The 23,779-nt window shown below is 36.7% G+C and overlaps 1 protein-coding gene across 2 annotated transcripts in view; it reads right to left on the bottom strand.

Moving 5' to 3' along the window:
• Positions 1-3,634: 3,634 nt before the first annotated feature.
• The window catches only part of LOC311081689 (epidermal differentiation-specific protein-like), a 40,760-nt gene continuing 20,615 nt past the window's right edge, over positions 3,635-23,779 (bottom strand). For both annotated transcript variants that reach the window (XM_084112314.1, XM_084112313.1), the window contains 5 exons: positions 19,448-19,535; positions 19,206-19,332; positions 16,759-16,879; positions 16,578-16,654; positions 3,635-3,920 (listed from right to left, as the gene is read on the bottom strand). In XM_084112314.1, coding sequence (XP_083968440.1) covers positions 3,819-3,920; positions 16,578-16,654; positions 16,759-16,879; positions 19,206-19,332; positions 19,448-19,535 — 515 coding nt within the window. In that variant the 3' untranslated portion in view covers positions 3,635-3,818. The remainder of the gene's footprint in view (positions 3,921-16,577; positions 16,655-16,758; positions 16,880-19,205; positions 19,333-19,447; positions 19,536-23,779) is intronic.

The raw sequence follows: 23,779 nt of genomic DNA, 5'->3' as shown, positions 1-23,779 counted from the left end.
ACAACATCCAACTCCTCAGAGCTGGATAGTTGCAGTACTGGTACCTCTATCGGGGGGGAAGAAACCGCAGCGCGTGCTTCCACACCCTGATAAGAGGCACTGGATCTATCAGACGGATGCTGAGATAAGGCAGAGCCCGTCTCAACATCCACTGATAAATCCATCTGTGAACCCCAGGTCTGAGATCGACGCCGTGCCTCGGCAGCGGCGGGACCCGAGCCCTGGGGAGCGTGGTCGGGATTGAACCGAGCCAAGCGGGATCGGAGCGTACGCAATGGAAGCGCACAGCAATGCACACAGTCACCACCCTCGAGTGCTGACTGGGCATGCTCCTCTCCCAAACAAACAACACAAAGAGTGTGTGTGTCACCTCCCGTTAAATAACGCGGGCAGGGATGGACACACACTCTAAACTGCTGCTCGCTCGCCATACTGAATATATATATATATGATATAGACAGACAACACCAAATATACAGACAGATTTCACACAGAGCGCAACTGAAGACTCAGAAAGCTTTCGTTTTCTGTTTCGGGCCGGCTTTTATAGCTTCCTGGTACGTGACGTCACCCGCCTCTGACGTTCCGCCACACCATTGGACTGATTTTACATGTGCTTCAAGACGTCATCACGCAAAGCGTTCCCATAGCGTCAAACTCGACGCAACGCGAGTTCCCTTGAAAGGGAACTACAGGACTGACGCCAGCTGAACTTCAGGTAGGCAGGAAGCTTCGGAGTCCGATGGACCGAATTCTTCAGTCATCAATCCCTGTTCTACCAGATACACCTCTTATGAAACTATCGATAGACTCAATCAACTACAAGCTATGGCAGACGCCAGTTCAAAAAAATCACGTACTAGACAACTGAGAAACTATAATAAAAACAGAAGAGAAGTGACTTACCAGTTTCAAGACAGAGTATGGGTAAGACACTTTCCCAAATTGAGTGCCCCGCATCAATTTACTGCCAAGTTGGGTAAGAAATGGAAAGGTCCTTACCGGATAGTCCGCCAGCTGGGGCCGGCAAATTATCAAGTTGCCCTGGAAAGCACTTGCAAAGATGTTAAGAATATATGTTTATAACCTGAAACCATGTTATCCTACTGCTAAAGAGGTAGAAAGACAAGAAAAACAAAAAATTCTGGAAATCTTTCAGGACTCATCGGATGAAGAGGAATTCTTAGGATTCCAAGAATAGAACAACCATGGGTTGACTTTCCAATGGGGGGAGGATGTACCGATGCTACAATGTAAAACAAAAGAAACACATATTTAATTAATACTTATATTAAATAACACCAAATGGAAACCTACACAACTTCATAACATTTATCAGAATTTGTACTAACGAAAAACAAGATATAGTAACGAAAAGAGGTTGGGTTTGTGTGGAAAAGAAAAGAGGAAGTAGAGAAGCAGAAGCGAGGGCCTGGTCGGGAAATTTGGAATCAGCGTCTGGGGAAAACTAGGACGTTGTTTCAGCGTATCGTGAAGGTACTCTGTGGGATTATTGTCCATGTGGAAAGTCAGAATTTCTGCGCTGAAATGATGGAGAAGGGACACGTAAGCACGGAGTAAGAGCGGAGTAGCTGAACGAGCTGAAATCTGAACGCCGCCTGTGAGAAATCAATGCCTAAGGAAATGTTTGACCCAGTGAAGTTGGAGAAGTTGCAGACCTGTGAGGGTTGGTTCCTTTTGAGACTCTTTTCCAATGTGAGATCACCAACCTAAAATGTAAAAAGTCTTCCCGAGCCCTCCTGGTTACCGATCTCCAAAACTCTGAACGCATCGCATCTCTCATCACAAATAAAAACAATTATAATTTTTTCTGTCTTATACCTATTATTTTGTTTGAATTAATTTAGTTTTCATTATATACTTACTCACGGTTTGGGATGATTTTTGGAACTATTTTTGATTTTTTTATTCTTGTTTTTTAAAGAAAGGCCTACTGTTGAACCTTGGCGGCCTGTGTGCAAATGTGCCAGTATTTCATTGAAAATAATCTTTTCGTTTGCTCATTTCTGAGGGTGTGTTTCTGGACACTAAAAGACTTAAATATATTTATTATTTTTTTGTTGTTGCTGCTATAAAATGTGAATGGACATTTCGGTTTCTTTCTTCTTCCTGTAAGGGTGGTAAACAGAAAATTATAAATTTGTTTGTCAGTTTTTTAAACTGTCTGGTGCCCAAACTGAACAATTAAAAACTTGAAAAACCACAGTTACAACATTTGTCTTGGACACATGATGATATTGGACACCTTGGGAATGATAAGCCGTTGTCTCACAGCCTTTTTACAGTTAACCAGATGTGTTTTCTCAAGAATATACATTACCTATAAATCTTCATCAAAAAACCTAATGCCACCCCTTTGGCAGTGAACTGACAAAAAAAATTACATCAGTATTTCATCAGCAAAGTTAAATAAGAAATCGGTGTTGCAATGGCACTATTCATGATCTTGGCAACTGTAATAGTAAAATATATCAAACGAGTTCCAGGTGTAATAATTATTTCATGCAACAATATTACTTGATCACAGAAGTCTTAAATGAGACACAAAATCTTACAATATTTAAATCAGAATACTAAAATCAGGGTAGAAAATGAACTATGTATAAATTATGACAGTTTTGATGTAATTCTACTAACATTACAAGAACAACATGGAAAAATAAATATTGATGCATGATCTTTTAACATGAAGATACAAAAATGAGTGAACTGAGAAAATGTACAGGACAAAAATATTTGAAATCTCAGTTCATAATATATAGGCCTATTAAATTAATAAACAATACTAGGAGAATAGTTACAACGTGGTTTATTTGATAGTGTGCAAACTTTTCATACAACATGCTAAGCTTATTATATGGTTATCAGCATTAAAAGTTAAATATCAATGCTGCTTTTTGCAGTGCAAATTTAGTTTGGAAAGATGAAAATGTTTTTGTCAGTTATTTTATCTACAGGTTGCTACATTTCTTACAGATTTCTGCTTATTCGAAATCAGATACAGATGAAGTAGCACTGTATTACATTTGTTTGAATGCATTAGCGAGAGAGTGATTGCGTGTGTGAATAAGTGCTAACTGTTTCAAATGTGCTTTCACTCGATCATATTCAGTCTAGAAGGCTCAAACAAATTCCTTGAGAACTATAACCTACCGCTCATGTCCATCGCTGTCATCACAACCTTTTTCTGATTTGAGTGATCCATCTGTATTATGTGAGCTAAATGTGTTTAACGTGTGAATTCTTGCTAAAAAGAATTCACATTTTTGGATCAATTATTGTGACTTTACTTTTATCTAGCTGTTGTGTGTTTTATATTGTGAAATTGTTAGGTTTAGGGGTATATAGGATATCACACACCTTGGGAATGAGTGGGAATGTCTCACACCCTTTTCTGTGGCAGTTATAGCTGGAGGGGTACTAAAATGTTGATTACATTCTTCTTAACCTTCACACGTTTTATTAGCATGGATAAACCGACTACAGAATAAGGTAGGCTGCTTCCTAGTTGCGGACTATGCGACCCTGGGGCCGCTTTCCAGGGAAACGCCCTTCACATTAGAGCAAGGCTCACAGGTTTGTTTACGGCTGAGTCAGGTATAAGACACAAGTTAAGTAAAAGCAATAGAAAACTTTATTTGAAAACAATAAAAATATCCAACTTTATTTAACACAAAAACACCAACAAATCAAAGAAACAAGATACAATTCACACTAATGACACATGGATTGTACCACTTCAGAACTGGGTACTGGCCCTCCTAAACAGGAAGGACACAGCAATCATATGTGCTCACTCACACCACAGCACACCTCACTGTGAGCACAGCAGTCAGGCGAAGAACACAACCACCACAACACAGGGAGACGCTGATCCTCTGCAGCTGGCCGCCTTCATTCTGAAGAAACAAAAAAACATACATATGACACAGAATGAAACAAACACACGCATACACTAAACCAGTTATTTAAAGGTGCCGTAGAATGGATTATTTTATTATTTTATAATGTTTCCTGGGGTGCCCTTATAATGTTAGTATGTTTTTTAGATCAAAATTTGTTATAATTTAGAAATAAAAGGCATATTTCCTAGCCTGATTTCATACCCTGATTTGAACACTCTGTTTGAAGGGGCGTGTCTGCTGTGAGACTTCAGTGTTGTTGCCCACTGCTGTGATTGGCTGACATGCTTGCATATGAAATATCTGGCATTACATGTAGAGCTATCTGGAAAACTTTTATTATTACAGCTTTTATACGTTTTTACTATTACAGCTATCGGGATTAACGAATCATGAGAAGTTTTTTAAGTATTTAGATCTATTCCAGCATTGAGCAGATGACAGCCTGTTGATCGCATGAATGAAGATCTTATCACTGCAACGCGATTTACTGATGCATAAACAGTGTTGAACGACTTTGAGAGAAAGATTATCTGTGTGAACTTGAACAATTACACATCAGAAATTCACATAACCCACTGGTTCTCCAGAGGCTCGGATGAAGGAGCTAAAAAAATACTTTTGTGTTCATTTGTACATCCAAACACTGAGCAACTGCCATGCTTCGTTCGCTCGTTTGCAAGCCACGATGTCTCTCGAGGAAAAAACAATATCGCGCTGGATCTAGATAACACAGTGTAAATTATCGTTAATAAAATCACTACTTACCGCTTGCGGGAATATAACGTTAGTTGAAATTGCCCCCTTCGTCCGTTTGAGACGCTGAGAGAAGCCTGGCTGCTTGATATTGTTCAAGGTTAGAAAAACAGTCCGTGGTGAAATGGGCAGAGCAACTAACAACTTCGAATTAAACTGTAGCGGTATCCGATTATAGATAGATTATAGATAGATCTGCCATTTGATGATTCGGCTGCGCAGTTCCGCCTGGCACTGAGCATGGGCTGGCATATGCAAATTTTTAGAGGCGTACATATTAATGATCCCGACTGTTGCGTCACAGTCGGTGTTATGTGGAGATTCGCCTGTTTTTCAGGGGTGTTTTTCAAAAACGAGATTTAAATAAGAAAGAGAAAACTATGGTGTTTGAGACTCACTGTATGTCATGTCCATGTACTGAACTCTTGTTATTTAACTATGCCAAGATAAATTCAATTTCACATTCTAGGGCACCTTTAAAAAAAATAACAGTTGGGCAGAACAGTTAGTTCTGCCCATCTGATCGAAGCGTGTCCGGCCACAACAACAACTTGTTTGCTGATGGACTGAAACAGGTAAAAGCAGCCAACAGTATTACAAATAGAGACACATACAATAGAACAACCTCAAGTCAAGAAAATAAAATAAATAAAGACATGCCACTTTAGACTTTGATTCAAGTTGGTTACTCGTGGCACATTTACAATCGATGGTGAAGGCACCACGCCACAGGCCCAAACCAACGGTCCAGCTGATCCTGCATGTTAAACGCTGCCAATCTAAACAGATAGATAATGAACAGGCACTGTGCGCCAACACACAAACTGAAACAAACGAGTTCATAGCGCTGGTCTGCCGGTCCAATCCAGCAGCAAAATAGTGCAATCCCTTCTCCCTCATTTCCCGGGAACAGGATAACAGTCACAGTAGCAGGCCCAAAGCAGACAGTAAAACAGGCATCCAAACAGAAGTTAAGATGAGACCCAAAGCCCACAAGGCCCACACCTTAAATGTGAAGTACAGCACACACACCTGTATGAGTTTCTTTCTTCTGCTAAAGTTCAAGTTCACTTTATTTATATAGCACATTTACAACAGCCACTAGGCTGACCAAAGTGCTTTACAGAACAACCAGATAAATAAGAAAATAATACCTGCATAACAACACATACAACACAAATAAAAGCAACAAAGCTAAGAGCAACCTTAAAGGTCCCATTGCATGAAAATTTCACTTTATGAGGTTTTTTATCCTTAATAATAAATGTTATGTGAATGTCTGATGTGTAATTGTTCAAGCTCAGACAGATAATCTTTCTCTCAAAGTCGTTCAATACTGTTTATGCATCAGTAAATCAAGCCAGTGACTAAACGATCAACTTCACGTCGTTTATCTTAGTAGGATGAAAATAATCGTACTTAAACTGTGATTAATATATATATATATACAGAAAGTGATCAAAGAATAATCCCTTTCCAATCGCCTAAGGTGTCAATCACACAGTGCAAGTTTTTCTGGACACTTGCCAAAACTCGTTATGAAATCAATGACGCTGTTACACTGCATAACGAAGCTCTTACTGTACTTACCTCATGTTTGCATTGGTGAAATCATTAGTGGGTGTGCAGAAACTGCGTTGCAATGATAAGATCTTTTTTTAAGATCTTCATTCACGTGATCAACAGGCTGTCATCTGCTCAATGCTCATCACTGCAACCTTTTATGTGACGGGAATAGATCTAAATACTTAAACTTCTCACGTTTCGTTAATCCCGATAGCTGTAACAGTAAAAACATATAATAGCTGTAATAGTAAAAGTTTTCGAGAGAATTCCACATGTAATGCTAGATATTTCATATGCAAGCATGTCAGCCAATCACAGCAGTGGGCGTTTACACTGAAGTCTCACAGCAGACACGCCCCTTAATATGCCTTTTATTTCTAAATTATTACAACTTTTGATCTAAAAAACATACTAGCATTATAAGGGCACCCCAGGAAACATTCTAAAATAATAAAATAATCCATGCAATGGGACCTTTAAAACCGGAGTAACAAAACAGTATCAGACTCAAATATAAAATAGTAAAACAGAAGTGGCAAAACAGTATCAGACTCAAATATAAAATATAGCTTCAAGCAGCGATATGGGGCCAAGCCGCTGAAGCAGCTGCAACAGCAGTGCAGAGCAGGAAGAGCAAAAACAGCCAAAATTGAACATACATGAAAAAACAGCTGGTTCAGAAGTACAGGTGAAAATGAACTCAAAATGAACAGAAGTTCAGATGAGAATGAACACAGAATGAACAAAAACATACTTATTTATAATCTAAGAGAAAGAAAGATTAGTACAATGCTTGAATAATAAAGGAATCAAAATTACACAATATCCCACACAATTTTTCTAAAGTCGTCCCACGCGGGACTCTAACCGACTATCTCTAGATCAGATACCTGCCACTTATCTTGTTGCACCACTGGGAAGACTTGCAATCGCCAAGATGCCGATGTTCCATAATTCAAGTGAGAGTAAACTCAAAATTAATAATTTTTATATACGCCACATGTCTTATTTATTAAGTTCCTTCTCAGATAGATTCTAGTTTTTCCAGGTTTAGATTTACAGCTCTTTATGTTTCTCCAAAAGCACTCTTTTCATAAACAACCCTTGACAGTACACACAGTGAATGAAGTCTTGACCCTCACACTTTTCTTTTGGTTGTTTGAAGGGAACAAGAATTCCAGACCCTGTTTTTATAACTTCAGCATTATGTGCAAAGTTTCCTTTGTTTCTCAGAAATTCAAGCTGCAATTTCCTTTGATGGGATCCCTTTGGAAAAATCAATGCTCTTGAAACCTCAATCTCTTTTAAGTGAGCACGCTCCAAGTGTCTAGATAATTTTTGGACCGCTGATCTACAATATAGGCAGTACTGTCGCTTGTTGTACATTCGAGATCCATTACTCTTTCTGACAACAACAGGAACAAGTACTGATACATCTCCAACTGTTGTTTGTGTACTAGCAGCAATTATGTCATTATCCTGGAATTTAGCAAGAGGTGTCTTGAATTTGCACTTGTATGGAAGTACTGTTACATCAGCTCGACTTTTTAATGATAGTTATTGGATCACGTTACCAGAGGTGGGAGTAAGTCACTAAATGCAAGTCTCAAGTCAAGTCCAAGTCTTAACATTGCAAGTCAAAGTCAAGTCAAGTCATTCTGTTGTAAGGGTCAAGTCAAGTCAAGTCATACTCTTTGTCAAGTCAAGTCAAGTCAAGTTGCAACTTAGTCATCAAGTCATACCAAGTCACACACAGGCTCGTTTTACACATTTTTTTAACTCTGGGACTTTTATTACTTATTTAGACACAGAGGGCTGATGGGTTACAAAAATAAACAAATTAACTTGTGTGTAATAAATAAAATATCGTTAAGAAGCACTTTAAATGCTCTAAAATAAAAATAAATTAAATGAACACAAGTAAACAAGAATTAATAAAACTTTTCCCATCTTGTGCTAGCCCTACATATAGTTATTTTGCTGTGATGTCCCCTATGAAAGTGTAAACTAAACAAAAACATTCAAAATTTAAATTTAATCCAATTAGGCCAACCTGAACACGCTTAAAAAGAACTAAGAACATATATCTGGGAATTTCATATTATTGTAAGTTTTTCAGACAGTAGAATGTGCTGATGTTCCCTTCTCAGGAGGAGTCAGAACTACAGCTGTTAAACTGGATCATTTCTATCTATGAATTCCCTGATGTATCTGTGTAAACATGGAGTGAACATTGTCACATGCCCCCATCTCAACATATAGTAATAATACCTATAAGTGTCCAGGGATGCAAACACATGTGGTCAAAAAAGAGAGAGGTTATCGAAGCCCTCGCCCCGCGGCAAATTTCCAGATATTACATAATTGTGATGAATTTAATCCTTTTTAAGTTATTATTTTGCAGTGTAAGATTACAGTTAACACCTTTAAATATTACATAAATGTATTATGTATTTTTATTAAACTTAATGAGTGTATAAATCAGCAGCAAAAAGTAATTCTTGAAAAAATCTGCACAAAACTAAACATGTTAATAAAAACAAATTACTATTAGTACTCTTATAAAATTCAATCAGGCAATCATACATTTCACAATTTTATATTTATATATTAAGAATTCAGAAGTGTATATATTTATATAGCCTACACTACACAGAAATAATATACAATTAAATGATGCTTATTTTAAATGTATTGAGCAGGCTAGGTATAAAAAAAATATAGGCTTTTAATAATCTTTCAGTGCGGAAAACCATGATAATAATGCTTAGTCATGGGGCAGTCATGGCCTAGTGGTTGGGGAGTTGAACTGGTAACCCAAAGGTTGCTGGTTCGATTCCAGAACCGGTGGGAAATGACTGAGGTGCCCTTGAGCAAGGCACCTAACTCCTAATCGCTCCCCAGGCGCCACACAAAGGCTGCCCGCTGCTCTGGGTATCCACGTTTGCAGTGTGTGTGTGTTAACTACTCACTACTCTGCTCCTAATGTGTGTGCATTAACTTGGATGGGTTAAATGCAGAGGTCAAATTCCAAGTATGGGTTACCATACTTGGCCGTCACGTGTCACTCACACTCACTTCAAAACAGAGCGCACAAAGCGCGTATGCGCATCGCGGGCGCAGAATGATGTGCTCAAAGCAACATGGAGTCACAGTGTGCAGCGCTGCACTGCACAAGTGCGCATTTAAAAGTTCACGGCACAAAGCGAAGAAATGTTGAGCGCACAAATCCTAGTGTATATCTGTCCAACAGGTTATTGATCATTTGTTTCACAGTTTTAAATTCCAGTTATTGTGCGTTTGATGCCGATTCATAGTCCTTGTGATGTGTGTGATCTAACAAGCACACGGTAGTGAGTCGTTCAAAAACAGCAACAAACTCCAACAAAATGAACACAGATTCAATTCCCCACTTGTGAATGGAACACATTCTTCTCCACTGTCCTGACTTGATTCACTTATTTTTTCAGATCCAACAGAAATCTTCTGATTAACCTATAAAAACATAATAACAAATAAGCTACACAACACACAACTAGGTTTTTCCAATACAACAAAAGTAATTTAATTTAATAACTTTTAATTAAATGAATTATAGCTACACAGATGACTACATTGATAATGTATAAATCTAAATATTATTGGTTAGAATTGTTTTCCATTTTCATGGCCGAAGCCAGTAGTTGTTCACAACAAAGTCACGGAATGCAAATATAATTCTGTAAGAATATCTTATATTATCATGCACATTCTCATCTCTGATGTCTATTTTTTTAGTTCTTGCAAGTCTACATTTCTTAATAATTTTGTACATAAAAATGCTAACATTTTAGAGTAAGACTTGATAATAAAAATCACGTGGGTCTTAAACAAACGGAATGTATTACAATTGTGCTCATTGTAACTGGCTAAGTTAAGCTTCTCATTGGCTTCATTGTTTTCCACAGCAGCATCAATGCTAAAAGATGCCAAAAACAAATGATTTGTATTTATTTTGTAAATTCAAAGGTCCCTGAACACATGGACCAGCGAGAGGGAGAAGGATAAGTTAAGTTCAAAGGTAACCGACTGAATGGAAAAAAAGAGGAAAACAATGCAGCAGCTCAGTACTCCAAATGCCATTAGAGCGCCGCCTGCGCCATTCCACATCCATCACCGTACGGATGGTGGACCTATCTACAAACTGGTCTATATTAGAGAAAAAAAATATTTTGTACTCTAATGTTTCCCCGGATAGATCCGGGTACAACTGTGCATATGTGCATGAAGCCCGCAAGCTGGCTTTTGTCCGTCTTTAGCAGACAAGTCAGAAAGGTTAGCTATAAGCCACGCGACCAACATATATCACATAAAATATAAATGTTGTGTCCCAAAAGCCATTGTGCCGCCATGGTTGTGTTATCTCGGAGAGGGAACATTTGATTTTCACACATTTATTTATTTATTTATTTTTCCTTTTACAAAGTTCTATCTTAGCCCATTGGACGGAACAGAGTCCATGTCTCCAGCTGATCTAGCAATCCTACCAGCTCAACTCTGATCTCCCTTGGTAAGAGAACGGCTTGATAAGAGTGACAGTCAAATTATGACTTAAAGTGATTTAGGAACATAGACCAATGAAAGATTTTTAATGCTGTTCCCCTTTAACACTGTTCATACATGTTTTTTCAATTGGGTACATAATATGGTCGATAACGAGTTCACTTTTTTTCCAGAGTTTTGAAAAAGTGAACTTGTTATTGAAGGTTGCATGTATGCTATTGAAAAAGTAACCTGTTTAAATGCTGTCTAGATTCTTACCACCACTGTTTGCCATGCCAGTAGAAGTCAAACATAAAAACTGCCTGTGATGGATGATACTTCTTCCTCCTAGCTTGAGATTCAGCAGAGTCTATCATTTCTCCTCTGTACTCCACAACAAAATCCAATTTTTGAAATGGGGACAGGGCAAACACTCCACGACCTATCAAGATAAAATACATGCATGCATGTGTGTGTGCGTTCATGTTTTTGTGTGCGTGCGTGTGTGTGTGTGTGTGTGCGCGCGCGTGCGTGCTTTCAAGTGTTTGCTCGCGCGCCTGCGTTTGCAAGCTTGTTCGTTACATTTTTTGCATGCCTTTATGTATATGTATGCATGAATGTGTGTGTGTGTGTGTGTGATGTGGCAAGAATGCAAGTGCACTGTGTAACCCAGTGGTTCTCAAACTTTTTTGGTCGCGCCCCCCTTTAAACCTTTAAAAAAATCTGGGCCCCCCCTCCCAAAAAAAATAAATAATATACACACACATATAAGCGGAAAGTTTTTTTACAATGAAATATGTGCAATGATAAACTTACAAGTGATTTAGGAAATTATTGAAGGCCTGCTTTCTGTATTTCTCCTTGAAAAAAAAAAAAAAAAAAATTACAAAATAAAATAAAAACGTGCAATGAAAAACAGGAATAGTTTTAATTTGTCATGTCATTGAATCAACAGTAAGAGAGAATAATAAACCAGAACTTTAACTTTTAATTTATAATTTGTGATTCGGTCCGCTGAAGAGGTTTTTTTCTTTGGCGAGCAACTTCTAGGTTGGGCTTGTTCCAACGGTCTGAAGAAGAACGATTCAGTGTAATTGCCGTTCGTTGCCGATTTATAAAAGAAAAGAACGATTCAGTGTAATTGCCGTTCGTTGCCGATTTATAAAAGAAAAGAACGATTCAGTGTAATTGCCGTTCGTTGCCGATTTATAAAAGAAGAGCGCTATCACTACCGCTTTCACGCACTTGAACGCCGTAGTAACGTAACGGCTGTATTTTTTTTATTTATTTTTTGCAGATCTCCCGCGCCCCCCCTGCAGTAACCTTGAGAACCGCCCCACACTTTGAGAACCACTGGTGTAACCACTGTTATTGACAGTAAAGGCAATCTAAATTAATTGTACAAAAATATACATAAATAATCCCGAATTGTGGTAAATTGTGGTAAAAAATATTTTGTAAAACATTTCATGTTAAACTTGCCTTTTATTGGATTTATGTGTCGTGCCTCCAAAAAACATGTGTGGTCTGTGGCACTACGCACATGTTGCAGTGCCACACCTTCTGGGTTTATTGGCAACCTCTTTCTAGTGACTTCCTCCTGTGCCGAATAATTTAATTGCACTATTTTGGCTATTTTGAATTGTTATCACAATTGCATGTGATGTACCAAAAAACTAAATTTGTTAACATTTTGTTATATTAGGAACACATGTTCATCATTAACTCTGTCAGACCAAATTAGATATTCCAGGAGCTTTATGCAACTCCATTGTGTATTCATACAAGTATGAGATTGATTCTCACTGCGAGTTGCCCATTTTACAAGAATAAAATACTTTTTCAGCAAAGTAAAGTTACTCAAAAGAATACAAAAAGACAGTATACTGTATTTTGTCATTCAGCTACTCAATATGGTTACTACTTGAACTGTATTTATCTTGTGCATCTGCATTGCCAGGGCAATTACTTCAAACCTGTTGACAAAGAACTTGTTGAATATGATTTTTGAACAGCTGAGCGATTTAATCTGATGTGACTCACATAATTACCATCCTCAAATCACCCAAATGTTTTTCTAAAAACATCTTCTTCTTTTTTCCTGTACCACTGTTTAAAGACCTCTGCAATAATCTGAATCATCAGGGATTGACATTAATGCTTGTCCACTTGTCCAGAACAAGTAAAAAAACAAAACAAACAATTAGCATGGTGTGTGATCTGGAAAGTGACTGGTTGCACCTGAGCAATTTTATATTGGGGGCTGATCCAAAAAATGTATTTTCACTAATTAAATTGAAATAATTGTTCTGCATTTTTGTAAATGCTATTTTATTTTGATGTGCAGATTTTAATGTGTAAATACGGCTGGCAAAATTTAGATTTAATTTATTTTAATTTCCAGGGTGTATATTATGACAAAAGGTAACAATTTTGACAGGGTATGACGATTTTCTACTTTAGAAAATTTTGTCAAACATATTGGCACAATAATTTTAGTGACTTGCAGATTTTGTCAAGTGCCATGTTGTAAATGTGATTTCACTTCACATTGAATTTAATTGGTGCTTTTAAGAGAAAGTGCCAATTTCATGTGACAGCCCACTTGTGCAAAAGTTCTTAATTTTCAGAATATCAAGTGAGATATGTGTTTATGAATGTGTTCTGATCCTGCGTGATTTTTTTAAAGAAGCGTACTTCTTCTAGAAAGGGTGGATCCCACAAGTGTCCCAGTCATGGGGCCTCACAAAGTAACAAACACAAGTATGTGTGTGTGTTTGTTTTTATGGGCTGTGACATGAAATTGAGTTGGCTATGGCCTTAATTCCCTGGCCAACGACCTTTGTGCCATCACAAATTACAAGCATTTTTTTTATGGAGCTACTGTTTAACCATATATTCTGGTTTCGACATGACACAGGGAGAGTAGTATTGCTTGTCTGAAGGATAGACAATACATTTAATGTCAATGCCTGATCATGGTCAATTGATAACTAGGTCTTTATGAGCAATAATTTTTTCAATAACTCCATAGTTAATAATGTTAGACCCTAGCTAGGTAGTGAGTAGTGAGCTAATAACACTAGCAGGCAGACAGTAAGCTACAATTATAATGCTAGCTTGCGGCTAGTAAGACAATAATGCTAACTAGCGGCTAATAAGATAAAAACGAATGCAAACACATGTATGGTCAAAAAAGAGAGAGGTTATCGAATCCCTCGCCCCGGGGCAAATATCCAGATACTTACATAATTGTGATGAATTTAATCCTTTGTAAGTTATCATTTTGCAGTGTAAGATTACAGTTAACAGCTTTACATATTACATAAATGTATTATTATGTATTTTTGTTAAACTTAGTGAGTATACTGTAAATCAGCAGCAAAAAGAAATTCTTGAAAAAATCTGCAACGTAATTTTATAAAATCTAAACATGTTAATAAAAACAAATTACTATTAGTATTCTTTTAAAATTCAATCAAGCAATCATACATTTCACAATTTTATATTTATATATGAATGTCAAGAATTCAGAAGTGTATTTATATAGCCTACACTACAAAACACAGAAATAACATACAATTAAAGTATGCTTATTTTAAATGTATTGTGCAGGCTAGGTATAAAAAAATAAATATAGGCTTTTAATAATCTTTCAGTGCGCAAAACCATGATAATATGAAACGCTTCAGAACAGAGCGCACAAAGCGCGTATGCGCATCGCGGGTGCAGAATCATGTGCTCAAAGCAACATGGAGTCACAGTGTGCAGCGCTCGGCACAAAGCGAAGAAATGTCGAGTGCACAAATCCTAGTGTATATCTGTCCAACAGTTTATTGATAATTTGTTCCTTCACAGTTTTAAATTCCAGTTATTGTGCGTTTAATGCTGATTCATAGTCCTTGTGATGTGTGTGATCTAACAGGCAGACGGTAGCGAGTCATTTAAAAATAGCAACAAACTCCAACAAAATAAGTCATTTTATGCAAATCCACAGCCTTTTCTCTACAGATCAAGCATTATAATGTGAATATATCATATTGGAGAGAGTTTTACCGTGCATTCTGCTATAACCGGAAAAGACATGCACGCTGTTTGAATAGGTGCGGTAAGGTAGGTTTTATGTTGGACATTCGTTAGACATTCGGCAAGCAAATTAAGGGACTGTCTCAAAACTGCACACATACACACATTTTTAATGATTTTTTTAAATACGCAAATCTATATAACTTCCTGGTCATGTGACCTGATGATGTCACATGACCTGGAATTTATTCACCAACCCTTGGAACACATCATACACGACTTGGATTTGGAAAATGTCATTTCGTCTAATTTTAATGAATTTTTGAAATACGCAAATCTATATAACTTCCTGGTCATGTGACCTGATGATGTCACACCACCTGGAATTTGTTCACCAACCCTTGGAACACACCATACATGACTTGGATTTGGAAAATGTCATTTCTCCTATTTTTAATGAATTTTTGAAATACGTAAATCTATATAACTTCCTGGTCATGTGACCTGATGATGTAACACCACCTGGAATTTATTCCCCAACCCTTGGAACACACCATACACGACTTGGATTTGGAAAATGTCATTTCTCCTATTTTTAATGAATTTTTGAAATACGTAAATCTATATAACTTCCTGGTCATGTGACCTGATGATGTAACACCACCTGGAATTTATTCCCCAACCCTTGGAACACACCATACACGACTTGGATTTGGAAAATGTCATTTCGTCTATTTTTAATGAATTTTTGAAATACGCAAATCTATATAACTTCCTGGTCATGTGACCTGATGATGTCACACCACCTGGAATTTGTTCACCAACCCTTGGAACAAACCATACACGACTTGGATTTGGAAAATGTCATTTCGTCTATTTTTAATCAATTTTTTTTTCATCCTGCACAACACACAGAACCATTCCGTTTCAGAACTATTGCACAGTAGCTGTAGGCCTACACATAAAATGTGAAACCACCTTCAACACCTGTCACATTGAATCTGCAAGAGTGCAAAGTCATGATCTTAAACTTCACTGTTTTGTCAAGACATGTTATGTTATGTGTTTATGTTTCTGGATGAATTGCGAATGAATGCATGCAGTACTTTTGGGTTTTCAAACCTGTCCTGGAGCCTCCCCAGCCCTGCACATTTTGTATGTCTCCCTTATTTGACACACCCATTTCAGGTCTTGCAGTCTCTACTAATGAGCTGAATCAGGTTTGTTAGATGTGGGAGACATATAAAATGTGCAGGGCTGGGGAGGCTCCAGGACAGGTTTGAAAAGCCTATACTAAAATCATGTGCAATGCTACATCCATGCCGCTAAGTGTCACTCATAGGCTAATAACAACAGATGTTATTACTCCCTGGAACACTAGCTGGGTGCCACGCCACGCTTGAGCTGTGTGAACAAAACGATTTTTTATGCATTTACTATTTCTTGCACCTGTGCATATTTACCAGGGGGGACGTGGAGGCAAAATAACAAAGTAATTAATCAGAATACTTAGCAAAAGTTTCTCCTGCTCCGAGCTCATGGAAAGCTCCTACTCACACTCTCCGTCTCTACAAGATTCGGAAGGGAATGATTCAGATTTCTCTTGGCACAGCTACTAGAAAGACAGACGGGCTGCTCACGTCACATCTACGTCGTAAAGCTCAGTTTGAGTCTAGGCAGTACGCTCGACCATCAGGAAGTTAGTGCTTCTAGTTGACTTCACTTTTCTCTGTTGAATCCAATGGGGTTGCTGTGTCCAGTTTATATACTGTCTATGATATTTACCCAGTCAATCATCTGGACATCCGTCTTGTTTGGGAGGTCTCTCAGCCCACAGGTAGAGCAGAATTCCTCGTTTGATTCTAAGATAAAGTGTAAAGTTACTTAATGCATTCATATTTCCTAATTTTGTATAATTAATTCACTGTCATTAAGATGCAATGATAAATTGATTTGAGCAATTAACCTGCTGCAAGTAGAATTTCCTGTGCCATTTCCCTCCTGAGGTTTCCTATATTTTCTGCAGAAGGATTTATTTGAAATTCCTCTGGAATGACTGGAAACTCTTTCACAGTTTCCTTTACCATCTTAAAAATAAATAAAAAATAAATAAATAAATTATATAACATGAATAATTCTAACAATTTATGCTATAAGAAATCATTACTTTTACAAGGTTGGGTTTCCAGAAGCACTCATAATTGTTAATAATAATAGGCCAATTTATCGACAGAATTTGACAGCAAAACCTTTCAAATGAAGATATCAGGTGTGAAGAATTCAAAAGTGCAAATATTTAAAATATTGCTCTGTCTTTGTTTAGTATGATTGATATGCTTGAAATTCTGACTAACGATATAAGCTCAAGGATGTTTTTTTTTCCCGATCTTCGTGAATTAGCTGATGCAGCAGTGCTGCACTGCACTCTGGCAGCGAGATTCATCGGAAAGACAAAAGGCGAAATGTAAATTGGTAAGTACACATACAAACATTTCTCAATTAGGCTACTTTTTATTCTAACGCTATTTGCAATGTAAAAACAATTTCCCGTTAACTCTAGTTCCCGCCGAGAGTTCAACCCATGTGTAAAGTTTGCTTAATTGCCTTTTAAAAAGTTCTATTTTTAGAGTGATTTGCAAGGTAAACACATTAGAGTGATAAACACGTTTGAGTTACTACGTTTCTGTCAGAACATCACATTGCTCAATTTCCGACCTTTTGACGACCTACTGACATCTTTTAAAAGTGACTCGTATCAGATATGCATTTACACTAGGCACACTTCATAAAGGCGAAGTTTGGCCAGAGCCAGTGTAAACGATAACCTTTTAATCCATTTTTTTTTATTAATGATACGCGCTAAAATAATAAAATAGTACAAATAATTAAGACTCAATTCAATATCAAATATTATATCATATGGCCTATATTAATTCTCATATATCATTTTGACCCCACTCTACAAAATAGTGGATTACTCAGTAAATATTGGTGACATTTAATATTTTGCATTTCATCACTATTTATGTTTGTTTTTCTACAGAAAAAAAAATTAACAAAATAAAAAATGAACCGTGGTTGAATTGACACAGAATGACCCTATTGTATTTATATTATTGATTACATTTTATTATGCTGTTATTATACATTACAAAAGTTCAACTATGTAACCTTAGTAAAGCTCTTATTTGAAACAAAAACTTGTTTTATACCATGGGCTGTTTAAATACTCGATTCTGATTGGCTGGAAGGTGTGCAGTAAAACCGTTTAATGCACAGGTAGTTCCAGTCAGTTTGATTACAGTTCGAAATTAATCCGCTACATTGGTAACCATAGTAACACAGATACACTTGCAAGCAGAGTGAGAGACGCATATGAAAACGTTTATTTAGGTAGGCTAAATGGATGAATTTTTCATATCGTTTAATTTGTATGGTGAATATGGCAACTCTGAGAAATGGGCCCAGGCACAAGACGAAATAGAAGACTTGGAGAAGACGTTGAATGACAAAAAGCAGCACAAAGAATTAACAATAAATAAATGACATGATTAGTTCAAATAAAGATTGCCTTGTCACTGTCAGTGTTGCCTGTCATTCATAAATAATTGTAATAAATCCATTAAAGAATCATTAAGTTCGCTATATTCTTAAGCAACGAGGGGACGTTAGCTAATAGACTTTAAAGAAGAGACGCACACAGGTAACTCGCGCACGCATCTCTCTCTCTCTCTCTCTCTCTCTCTCTCTGTTCCTTCTCCTTCAGTTCTCTGTCTCTCTCTTTTAATAATGAATTTAAATAAATGTGAATTCATTCAAATAAAAGCAATCCGATGGCTCTACTTTATTTAAAGCGGTCGGAGTGCAAGAACACGGTCGGAGTGCAAGAACACGGAGTGCCTCTACTCTTCGTAGAGGCAACCACCCTCCGCTTCGCGTCGGGTGGTTCTTCGCCTCTACGTCGTGCATTAAAATCCTTTAATGCACGGCTAGCCGTGGATTATCCCTTACTTAATGCATTATTAATTGTTTTATATAAACAAGCAAAACAGTATATAAATGTAAAAGTTTGAGTTAAGTCTAATTGCCTTTTAATTGATCTGTTCTTAAAAGTTTAAGTTAATTCATGGAAAAGACCACATTAGGTGGTTGTATTAAACTGAGGGTAAGTTTCCTCAACTTATTAGGGTTTACAGTGCGCTACAAATGAGTGGATACCACACTACAGCAGTACACTTTCACATTGTCTGAGAAAAGCAGTGTAACTATTTTCATACTGGCAAAATTAACAGACGGAAAATCTGTTTTTCGCCACTCTGAAAATGCACTGCTTTTATGCGTTAAACAAGTGGCAATGGCATCGGGAAACCCAATCATACTTCTAGTAGGCCTATGTATCGTGCACAACAATACCTGTAAAACAAATACTCCACAACTGGTAGCATCCTCTTGCACTGTGTGGTTTATGTGACTTGTTTTCCACTCAATATTGACCAGGTCCTCTTTTCCCAGGCGATTGCGACGCATTTTGAAGTACTGTCTGTGTTGGACAATAACTTGCTAAGTAACAATTTTATTTAGATATCCTAAGTATTCCTTTTTTTTATATATATATTGTTTAAGTATTACCATTTATATGAAGAAAAATTGCTTACTGAAATTTTTCTGATGCGTTTGTCAGGCCCCTGATGTCAGGTGTAGCACATGCAGGATCCACAACAAAAATTTGTTGTGATGAAGGTACTAACACAACACATTAAACAGCAAAGGCACCATTACTGAAAATATTTTGTGCCGTCATATCTATTACCTATAGATTATTTACCTAGTCTTGGGACTGCAATGTGCTTTTGGGACTTACATTTCTTTCATGTTCTTGTTTTCACATGGATATTTTTAAATAGAGTCAAACCAGTTCTGTATTAGTTACATAGTTATAATTTTCACACTTTCTTTTTGATCTGTAGTTTTCTGTTAAATATAAGTTCATAATTTTTAAAAAAAAAACATGGCTATAAACAGTAAAAAGATAGTCCACCTAAAAAAAAAAATACATTTTGTCATCATTTACTCCCCTTCATGTGTCCAAATGGTTACCTGTATGTCTTTCTTCTGCTAAACAAAAGGAAAATATTGAGTCACTGTGGGATTTTTTTTTTTTTTTTAATTCCTTTTTATGCTCCTAAGAAAGTCATTGAAACGACATGAATGATATATTTGATGACAGAATTGTACATTTTTGGTGGACTATCCCTTTATTGCAAGTCTTTTCAAATCTTTTTTGGAGTCCCCATGGTTAAAGAAAAACAATGTTATATTCAACATAGTATGACAAATGAACACCACCAAGCGGTGGAACATCTGAGCTGAAAAACAGTCTATCTTTACTAGTAATTTTCTGTTTGAATCAGGAATTCATGCATACAAATCAGTGTATTTAAAAGTAAATTGTATCACTTGCCACAAATTTCCAGTGGATGTGACTTACATTAACAAATGTAATAACCCCATCAAATGCGGCAAAATTAACCTGTACAACATAACAAATATGCATATTTATGTCAATATTCAAATACTATAATTAGATTTAATATTTAAAGCCTTGTCGAGCCACTTGTTCTCTTTCGCCTTTCAAAATTACAGAGGTGGTGTAGTGGTTTAACACATTTTCCCAGACTTGTCATGTTCGTTAAGGACAGAGCAGATGTAACTTTCCATAACCTAAACAGTTTGACAACACAACAATATTGATACTTGCTCAAAAAATTCCTTAGCTGAACTAAAGTCTTTTATCATATACCTATATTCATTATTTGTGATAACATTCAGTAATATAAACAGCATCTACGCTAAAAAAAAAATGACATGTACAACTTACAGGAAGTAAGTTTTTTGCAAATGTGCTACCCATTTTTCTACATGTAATTTGTGTATTGTTGAATATTGGAAAAGGAAAACGTAACGTAAATATTATGAAGTTTATTTAAGAAAGTGCACTTATTTCTCCACATAGTCTGTTGTGGGGTTTCAATGTCAGAAATTATTTTTGTCGTAATGTCATATCAGTGGACAGCCTTAAAGGGATAGTTCGCCCAAAAATGATATTTAAGCCATGATTTACTCACCCTCAAGCCGTTCGAGATGCATATGTCAATCTTTTTTCAGACGAACACATTTTCAGTTATTTTAGAAAATGTCTTAGACCTTTCAGTGGTTATAATGTGAAGCAATGGGGTCCAGCTGATTCACGTTCGAAAATGTACATGCATCCTTCTCAAAAATAATCCATCCGGCTCCAGGGGGATAAACGAAGACCTTCTGAGGGTAATCCGTGCGGTTTTGTCGTAAAAATATACATATTTAAAACTTTATAAACTAAAATAACTGGCTTCCGGTGGCGGTCGGTGCGCGTTCACAGAGATGGATGCTGGCGTATGACGTAGCGTAGGAAGCGTCGTGACGTAGAAGCCTCCCGAGCCTTCCTTTATAGGACTAAGCCACGCCCGTTTCGGCGGGACGTGACGCGGAGGGCGCAAAGCGCCCTCATTGGCCTGACGTCACCTCAGGCCTCGCTCGATAGGCTGATGCAGTTGCCGCAGAGCAGCCAATGGGCGCGCGAGCTATCTCGCCCATGGCCGCGTGCTGCTGCAACGCGTTTTGCAATAATTCAAAATTATAAGGATAATTTTTTGGCTTCAATATCTCGTGGAAAAGAGGTTTTCCCCGAGCATAAGATACCTTACGCAGTACGAGAGACCTCTCGTAAGAGAACTAAGGACATTATTTTACTCTATAATTTTATTTTATTTTAGTTAGTTTTGCCAAACACACATTACAGTTTTAGTTAGTTATCGTTTTTTTGTAATGCCTCGTTTTATATTTTATTTCAGTTAACGACAATGTTTTTCCCACCTAGTTTTCGTTTTTTCGTTCGTTTTCGTTAACGATTATAACCTTGGCTGTAAAAGGTTATTATATGGTACGATAGTTATTTTAGGCTGTTTAAATTGGAAAATAAAGCTGAGATTCTGTGGCACCCCTATCCAGTTGTCACGGCACCCACTTTGGGAACCACTGAGATAGATAGTAATAAAGAAAGAAAGATTAGTTAAAAAAAGAAAGAAAGAAAGAAAGAAAGAAGAAATAAGCAAAAACTTATCATAAATTACCGGATTTGACATTTATTGAGCAACTCTGTTACTCCGATAAACCACTATATAAAACTATCTCTAGAATATATGAAGCTCTTATCTCAAATTAGTCTTTAGATGACCCAGATAAATCCAGAAGGAGATGGGAGCAGGATTTGGGGGTAAGGATAGATGCAGACCTGTGATCTTAGATTACATACATTTAATAACAGCATTTCACCCCTCTGCTTCAGATGTGGTACAGAGGAAGGGACATTTTTGCATTCCACCTGGTTGTGTCCTAAAGTTAAGGTGTTCTGGGTACAAGTATGTGATAGTATATCACAGATTCATGGAATTGACTTTCCAATGGATCCAGAGGTATGTTTATTAGGCAATTTTACCAACTCTAACCTCCGAAACAGACAAGCTATTAAGCTTACTGAAATGTTGTTAATAATAGCTAAAAAATGTATTGCTTTGAAATGGAAAGCAGACACTGATTTGCCTATTGGAATGTGGTTTGCAGCTGTGTACCCTTAGAGAAGATTACATATTCAATGAGAAACAAGGGTGAATTATTTTATAAAATCTGGAAACCCTTTTTGAATTATATAAATATAGTACCACATGTCTTGATTTCATAGTTAATTGTAGTTAACTAGTTAACATAGTTACACTGTCTTACATTGTATCTCCATTTGTTTTTTTTAATTTTAATTTTATTTTTATTTTTGTTGTGGTTTTTGTTGTTACTGTTGCTTTATTTGTGTTTTGTCGGATGTTTGTTATTGTATTTGAAAAAAGTTAAATAAAATTTTCAAAAAAAAGAAAGAACGATTAGATAGATAGATTAGTTAGAAAGAAATAAAAAGATCAGTTAGAAAGAAAGAGAAAGAAAGATTAGTTAGAAAGAAAGAAAGATAGATTAGTTAGAAAGAAAGATTAGATTAGTTAGAAAGAAAGATAAGTTAAAAAGAAAGTTAGAAAGATAAATTAGAAAGAAAGAAAGATTAGTTTGAAAGAAATATAGAAAGAAAGAGAAATAAAGATTGCTTAGAAAGAAAGATAGAAAAAAGAAAAGATAGTAAGAAAGAAAAAAAGAAACAATAAGAAAGAAAGAAAGAGAAAGAAAGAAAGAAAGAAAGAAAGAAAGAAAGAAAGAAAGAGAAAGAAAGAAAGAAAAAAGATTAGTTTGAAATAAAGAAAAAGAAAGATAGATAGAAAAAGAGAAAGAAAGATTAGTTAGAAAGAATTAATGAAAGAAAGATTAGTTAGAAAGAAAGAAAGATTCGTTTGTCGCAGCTCGACGTTCGGACCGTATAGTGTGAGCACATAAATCCTGAGCTTTGGCTTTACATCGCATGCAATCTACTCGTTCAGTGTGAGTAGGTACCTTGCTGAAATCGCACAGATATCGCACAGTTTATGCCCGCCTTTACTCTCAACATGAAGAAGTGTCACTTCTTTAAGCGACAACTAAAATTCCTGGGACACATCGTGTCAGAGAAAGGAGTGGAGGTGGATCCTGAAAAGACCCAGGCGGTGGCTGATTATCCTCCTCCCAAAGACCTTAAAGCACTCCAACGCTTCTTGGAATTAACTGGATGGTACCACAAGTTCATTCCACGCTTTGCTGACATCACTGCTCCTTTAAACCATTTAAAAAAGAAAGGAGTAAAATGGGAATGGTCTCCTGAGTGCCAAATCAGTCTGGAGACTATCAAACAGACAGAGGTGGAAAACGTAATTGAGTAGTTTTTTTGTGCACTTCTACTTTAAGTAGTTTTTAAAATCTGTAATTTTACTTTTACTTAAGTACGTTTTGATTTAGGTATTGTACTTCGCTACATTTTA

The sequence above is a fragment of the Abramis brama genome, assembly GCF_963993115.1.
Source record: "Abramis brama genome assembly, chromosome: 4".
Lineage (NCBI taxonomy): Eukaryota > Metazoa > Chordata > Actinopteri > Cypriniformes > Leuciscidae > Abramis > Abramis brama.
This window is presented reverse-complemented; position numbering and strand designations above follow the sequence as displayed.